This window comes from Perognathus longimembris, chromosome 1, assembly GCF_023159225.1.
Source record: "Perognathus longimembris pacificus isolate PPM17 chromosome 1, ASM2315922v1, whole genome shotgun sequence".
Taxonomy (NCBI): domain Eukaryota; kingdom Metazoa; phylum Chordata; class Mammalia; order Rodentia; family Heteromyidae; genus Perognathus; species Perognathus longimembris.
This window is the reverse complement of record NC_063161.1, coordinates 4,416,702-4,424,068: the sequence shown is the minus strand read 5'-3', so window position 1 is coordinate 4,424,068 and position 7,367 is coordinate 4,416,702. Positions and strand designations below refer to the sequence as shown.

At 63.9% G+C, this 7,367-nt stretch overlaps 1 protein-coding gene across 1 annotated transcript; it reads right to left on the bottom strand.

Annotated features, from left to right (window-relative positions):
- Window positions 1–1,348: 1,348 nt before the first annotated feature.
- On the bottom strand, window positions 1,349–7,290 carry Mcat (malonyl-CoA-acyl carrier protein transacylase). Its single transcript, XM_048340175.1, has 4 exons — window positions 6,871–7,290; window positions 6,009–6,096; window positions 3,877–4,094; window positions 1,349–1,991 (listed from the first exon to the last, which is right to left on the bottom strand). Exons 1-4 carry the CDS (start codon window positions 7,288–7,290, stop codon window positions 1,566–1,568), a joined length of 1,152 nt encoding a protein of 383 aa, XP_048196132.1. The 3' UTR covers window positions 1,349–1,565.
- Between the last annotated feature and the right edge of the window lie 77 nt (window positions 7,291–7,367).

Sequence of the window (7,367 nt, the reverse complement as noted above, 5' to 3'; positions counted from 1 at the left end):
GGTTTCCTACTGGTTTTTTGTTATTGTTTTTTTAAGATAAACGAGTCCATTTTACCTCTGGGGTGTCACTGGCTGGCAGCCCCCACAGGCTGGCTGGGCCGCGCTCCGGACCCCAGCCACTCGGGGGCGCTGTCCTCGGTGGCGGGCGCCGTGGGCCTGGGGGAGTGCGGGCCACACCCCGGTGCCCAGCAGAGAATCGACTGCACTCGATGTCAATAAAGTGTGCGCTTCCAGCCGGTGTCAGGTGCTCGGGGCCTGCGCTGTGGGCGGGAGGGGTGGGGGGCTGGGACGCGGTGCCTTGCCCGAGACTGGGGGAGCGAGGCTTGGGGGGCCACAGACGCCCGCGCCGGAGGCTTTGCACCCCAGCCCCTCAGGTCTGCCCGCTGCCCCGCCATGCGGCCCTGGCTCCAGCCTTCCGGTTCCTGCTCCCAAGGGGGGCACAGGGGCAGCTGTCTGTCCCGGGTCCTGGTGTTGGTGAACCCCACGGCTTCCTTCACGCTCCTGGGGCACGGCCAGGGCTGCAGCTCTGCAGGAGCTGGGCTGCTTCCGTCAGGAGGGCTTGCGTTGCAACCCAAGGCCTCTCCCTGCAGGGACTGGGGGTGCACAGTCCTGTCCACCCGCAGGGTCAGGAGCTCCCCACTGTGCTGGGTCAGATTAGGTATGGAATTTTCCTCCCTGCGCATGGGGACAGCCGCTCACACCAGGACATGCGCACCGGGGCAGCCCTGTTCTGGAATCTGCAGCGACTCAGGGCCCTGCCTCTGGGGTCTCGGTGCCACAGCGGGCAGCCGGGAGCTGGGACGGCTGTCCGTGAGAGCGGGACAGACCCCCACCAGGCCCACGGATCTGCCTGGGGCCAAGCCTGACGGCACAGCACTTGTCGGGGCCCGTCCCTCGGTAACACTGTAAGCCAGATGCGGGGGCAGCTCCGAGGTTTCCCGGTGTCCCTGCCTGGAGGAAACGGCCCCCAGCTTCCACGCCTCCTATGGAATCGGTGTGTGGAGCCCCCCAGGAACCCCAATGTCCACTCAGCCCGGGCATACGCATGCTCGGGGGATACAGCAGGCCCAAAGACATACAAGAGGTGCCGCGCAGGTGTGTGAGGAACGGGAGCTTCCACCACCCAGCTGCTGAATGAGGGCGTGGCAGAGCGGCTGCCGGGGCCACAGAGACCTAACACCTCTTATCTGCGTATATTTATTTCTGTGGGTGGTGGGGCTTGAACGCAGAGCCTGGGCGCCGTCCCGGAGCTGCTTTTGCTCAAGGCTGGCGCTCTACCACTCGAGTCACAGCGCCACTTCCGGCTTCCTGGTGGTTAACGGGAGATGAGAGTCTCATGGGCTTCCTTGCCCAGGTAGGCTTTGAACCGCGGTCCTCAGATCTCAGCCTGCAGGCTGTGTGGGGGGCGGTGGAGTGCCCCGGGGACCGCGGGGCAGACACGGGGCGCGCGGGGCCAGCCCTTCAGACCCCCAGCCGGTGCGGGGTGGCGAGAGGCGGCCGGGGACGCCGTCCCTGACACTGTGCTCTGCCTCCCCTCCCCCCGCCCCCGCAGCCCACAGACGGGGTCACGGCAGGGCCTCGGGGGCGCCGGGCTCCATCACGTCCACGTGGCTGTAGGCCTTCCAGGCCGGCAGGTTGCAGCTCCTCAGGATGGCCCCGAGCTGCGCCCCGGGGCCCACCTCGAAGGTGCTGGGGAAGGCGGTGCCCTTCTTCCTCTGGTAGATGGCGTGCATGGTCTGCTCCCACTTCACGGGGGACACCACCTGGCGGCCCAGCAGCTGCCGGATGTGCGCGGGGTGCGCGTACCGGTGCCCGCTCACGTTGGAGTACACGGCCACCAGCGGCTGCTTCAGCTCCACGGTCTTCAGCACCTGGGTCAGGGGCGCCACGGCGGGCTCCATGAGGCGCGTGTGGAAGGCGCCGCTCACCGGCAGCAGCCTGGCGCGCCGGAAGTGATACCGGGAGGCGTTGTTCCGGAGAAACCGCAGGGCCTGCGGGGAAGGAAGGCGGCTGAGGGGCGGGGACGCAGCGGGGACGCAGCCGTGCGCATGCGTGCCGCCGAGGGCCGACCCCAGGCGCATGCGTGCCGCCGAGGCCGACCCCAGGCGCATGCGTGCCGCCGAGGGCCGACCCCAGGCGCATGCGTGCCGCCGAGGCCGACCCCAGGCGCATGCGTGCCGCCGAGGGCCGACCCCAGGCGCATGCGTGCCGCCGAGGGCCGACCCTAGGTGCATGCGTGCCGCCGAGGCCGACCCTAGGTGCATGCGTGCCGCCGAGGCCGACCCCAGGCGCATGCGTGCCGCCGAGGGCCGACCCCAGGCGGCGGGGCGGCGGCGGGCCGCGCGGGCCACGTGCTCCCGCCGGGCTCCGCGCAGGCCGTGTCCACACACGCAGACGCACCCACGTGTGCGTATCCTGCGCACCCCTCAACCCCAACCTCAGTTCACAGGGTTTTGGTGTCCTGGGGTTTGACCTCCGGCCTCGCACTGGCCGTGCAGGCGCTCCCCGGCCACACCCCGCCTGTCATTGGGGCGCTGCGCCCACGGAACCTGGCCGCGGTGTCCTGACCGTCCTCCAGGGGGCTGGCTGCGCATGCCCCACTGAGGTGACCGCGGCAGGCGCGAGCGAGGACACGTCACGAGGACGCCCGCGGACACGCGGTCCGTCCCGGCCCTGGTCACTTCGCGCGTGGACACGTGGCCTTGTCCCGGCCCTGGTCACTTCGCGCGTGGACACGTGGCCTTGTCCCGGCCCTGGTCACTTCGCGCGTGGACACGTGGCCTTGTCCCGGCCCTGGTCACTTCGCGCGTGGACACGTGCCTTGTCCCGGCCCTGGTCACTTCGCGTGTGGACACGTGGCCTTGTCCCGGCCCTGGTCACTTCGCGCGTGGACACGTGGCCTTGTCCCGGCCCTGGTCACTTCGCGCGTGGACACGTGCCTTGTCCCGGCCCTGGTCACTTCGCGCGTGGACACGTGGCCTTGTCCCGGCCCTGGTCACTTCGCGTGTGGACACGTGGCCTTGTCCTGGCTCGCAGCCATTCGCATCTCTGCCCCGCTTCCTCCTCCTCTCAGAACGAGCTATGACGTCAGCTGCCCTACAGAGTGGCTCCAATGACATCAGGTTAGACGCGTGACAGTCACCTATCAAGCGCGCGTAGCTCCACTTAGAATCTGCTGTCCCTGTTGTTACCAAGCTGGCCTAAAATGTTTTTAAAGACACTGTGTAAGCCGGGTGCCGGCGGCTCACGCCTGCAAACCTAACTACTCAGCAGGCTGAGATCTGAGGATTGCAGTTCAAAGCCAGCCCCCGGGGCAAGAAGGTCTGTAACCACCAGAAAAGCAGAAGTGGCTCAACTGGTAGAGCACTAGCCTTGAGCTGAAGAACTCAGGGAACGCGCCCAGGCCCAACAAAAAAGCAGAAAGTAAAGATACTATGTAGCCCAAGCCCAAGCTGGCCTGGAATCCACCAGGGCTCTGGCTTAACCTCCCAAGTGCTGAGCCAAGCCTGCGCCTCACTTCACAGTCTTCAAGTCAGAAGAAAAACCCAGCCCCGTTCTCTGGAGCTCTTGAGCCCGCAGCCTGGGCGCTGACAGCCTCCTCCGGCTTCTCCACAGAATCTCTCACCCAGAGGCCTGGCCCCGAGGGTCACCAGGGACCCCCGACAGGCCACACCTGCTAGCCCTGCAAACGAGAATTTGCAAAGACCTTCAATCCCGTAAGTATTATTCTCTTTTGCTTTCTTTTCCTTTTGCACGCCGAGTCCTGGGGTTTGAGCCAGGCCTCACGCTTGCTGGGCAGGCAGTCTTCCTGAAGCACGCTGGGCGGGCGTCCCTGTCCCCGGGGGCGGTCCCCTGCCACCAGCACGGGCCACTCACCTCTAGGTGTCCGGAGATCACCCTGCAGTCCGGGAAGAGGAAGCTGGACACCTCGCACACCGGGTCCTCTATACCCAAAGACCTGCAGTGCTCCCGCGCTTCCAAACAGGCGGAGGCGAACTTGGTCTGGGGCTGGCCGATGACCGACAGCATCCCACTGGGGGCCGCTTCCGAGGCCTCCTGCATGGCCTCGGCGCGGACCTTCACCGCGTACAGACCTGGCGGGAGAGAAGCGCGGGAGAGGCCCGGGCTGCAGACGCCATCGACGCCCCAGTCCCGCCTTCCACACCAGCCACACGGGCTGCCATCCCAGAAAGCAGGGGCCGGGGCGCGTCCTGTCCTGTCACAAGGCCATCTGGGGTCACCTGCAGGAACTGGGGGCGCTCTCTGCCCGTCACACCTAGGGGAAGCTTCTCCTGACAGGGAAGCTGCCACAGAGAACATTCTACCATCACACGTTCCCCCGCCCCAAGACAAAGACGGGCTGGACCCCAATCTCCGCAGTGCCACCGTGGAGAGCCTGCGAGGGGCGGGGGGGACCAGACTCGGAGCCGCGCTGCCCCGGGAAGCTGCAACCTGGCTTAGATTTCCCGTCAAGCATTGTGGACACTCGATGACTACTACCTAAGAGAGACCACACGGGGAAGGAAAAACAGGCGATGCTGTGTACAAGGCGCAGCCCTGCCATGGAAGCGTGTGAGGATGCACCCAGGTCGCCGAGCGCCGGGCACCGCAAGGCAACGCAACAGCTGAGATTACAGACAACCTCACGTCTTGGGCCCGCTCCCTGGGTAGGGATTGCCACGCAGCCTAAGGGGAGATGGGGCACCCAGCCAGGGCTCGACGGATGGCAGAGAGGGCCCCGGGGCAAGTCCTGCGCCCTCTTCCCGCGCCACGCCACACCCCGCTGCATCCCGCTCCTCTGTGCAGGTCTTCACCCCAGCCCCCAGAACCACAAGGGAGCATGCAGGACAAGAGTCGGAGCTGGGAGCAGGCGACTCCGGGAAAGCGGAGGGAGTGCGGGGAAACCTTCGCACATGAGCTAAAGTGATGACCTTGACGGATGCCAAGTGAGAGAGGTGAACGCAACACTAAATACATGGTAATTCCGTAAAGTGCACACACATTAAACTACACAGGCCACAGATTCACTAGGAGAGGAAAATAGGAGATTTTCCCCTTTTCATTTCCTTCAGAGGGCTATAATGCTTTAAAAAAAATGGGAGTGAAATTCACATAAAATATAATTAGCCATTTTCAGTATACCAATACTGGGACTTGAACTCAGAGCCTCATCCCCTTGCTTTGCCTGCTTGCTCCCAAGTGGTGCTCTACCACAGGAACCACACCTTCAGCCCAGCTTTTTGCTGGCTAATTGGAGATAAGAGTTTCATGGGTTTGTCTGCCTGGGCTAGCTTTGAACCCCAATCCTCAGATCTCAGTAGCTAGCACGACAGGTGTGGGCCACCAGCACCTGGCTTAAAGATAAAACACTTGATTACTAAGCCAGGTGCTGGCGGCTCACACTTGTAATCCTAGCTATTCGGTAGGCTGAGATAGGAGGAGGACCATGGTTTCAAGCCTGCATGGGCAGGAAAGTCTGTGAGACTCTTTATCTCCAATTAACCACCAGAAAATTGGGAGTGGAGCTGTGGCTTACTTAAAGTAGTAGAGCTCTAGCTTTGAGCACAAAAGCTCAAGGACAGCACCTAGGCCCTGAGTTCAAGTCCCACAACTGACCCCCCCCCCAAAAAAATACACACACTCACTTTTTCTTTGTTTGTGCTGGTCCGACGCCCAGCTTGATTACTGTTTCTAATTCAGTGAGCATCTAATGAGCACCTAGCAATGCACCTTACCAGTGTGACAGTCAGGAGGGAGTTGAATACCAGAACACACGGGTGGTTGGAGAGACAGTTAAGCAAGCAGATTTTACCACGTCACACATGAGAATGAAAATGCCTGCTGAACCCTCCAGGTTTCCAAGGTATCACGGTACAACTGAGTCCCAGAGATCCAGTATCATTCCCTTCCCTGACACCCTCGGGGGTCCACTCTCCTTGCTGGAGTATCCCTGTTCCCAAGAAGTCCAGCAAGACCACACCCCTAAAAACGAACACACCCCCCCTTACCTTCGGAAAATTCCATGGCCCCAGCAAACACAAGGGCTGCAAATTCCCCCACGCTGAACCCGGCGGCAGCAACGCAGTTCTCAATGACCTGCGGTGACAGATGCACACGTGAGGCCGAATTCTCTCCAGGGCTGGCCTGCAAGCTGGCAGGGTGTTCAGCATTGCTGTGAACCAAGCTCCCCTGGCTGATGCCCCAGCTAGAAGAGACACAGAGGAAGCTTTGACGACCGGAGTCTGACCCTGAGGAACGTCCCCGGCCAGGGCGCTTGCCTGGCCCAACGCTGTGCTGAGCGCTTTGTAAACGTTACCGTCGCAATTCTTCCCGCGGTGGGCATGAGCTCAGAAAAGCCCGTGTGACTCTTCCCGCCAATTAACAGCAAGAAGCTGGAAGCGGAGCTGTGGCTCAAGGGGTAGAGTGCCAGTCTTGAGGGGAAAAGGTCAAGGGCAGTGCCCAGGTCCTGAGTTCAAGCCCCAGCACTAGTACACCCATACTAACGCATGTCAGTCTAAGAAATCTAGTCTCTAACTCAAAAAAGTACTTCGTGTATGTGTGTGTGCCCGTGTGTGCGCGTGTGCCAGTCCTGGGGCTTGAGCTCAGGGCCTGGACGCTGATCTTTTGCACAAGGCTGGCGCTCTACCACTTGGGCCACAGCTCCATTCAGGCTTTGTTTTTGTAGTTAGCTGGAGATGAGAGTCTCTCGGCGTTCCTGCCTGGGCTGGCTCTGAACCGGGATCTTCTGACTCCCACCTCCCGGTAGCTGGGGTTACAGGTGTGAGCCAGGGGCTCAACTCCTAAACGTGTCCCTCGGAGGGGGGCGCGCTCGGGGCTGGCGGGCGGGAGCCCCGGGGCCGCGGGCCTCACCTCGGGCCTCAGGTGGTGCAGTTTCTCGACGGCGGCCAGCGAGGCCACGAAGACGGCGGGCTGGCAGTGCACGGTGCGGTCCAGGTCCTCCTGCGGGCCGCGCAGGCTCAGCTCCAGCAGGTCGTAGCCCAGCACGCGGCTGGCGGCCTCGTAGAGCTCGCGGACGCGCGGGAACTCGAGCAGGCCGCGGCCCATGCCCACGGCCTGGCTGCCCTGCCCGGGGAAGAGCAGCACGGAGCACCGGTCGGGCGGCCGCCGCGCCGCCCTCGCCCGGGCCTCGTCCCCCGCCGCCTCCCGCAGCAGCTCCGCCACGTCCGCGCCGCCCGGCCCCGGCGCCGGGAAGCTCGAGGCCGCGCGGCCCAGGCCCCACGCCCCCCGCGCCACGCGCGCGCCCACGGCGAGACGCCGCCCGTAGGCCATGGTCCCGGCCGGCGAGCGCGCGCGCGTTCCCGTGGCGACCGAGGCCCGACTGCGGCTGCGCGGGGCGGCGCGGGGCT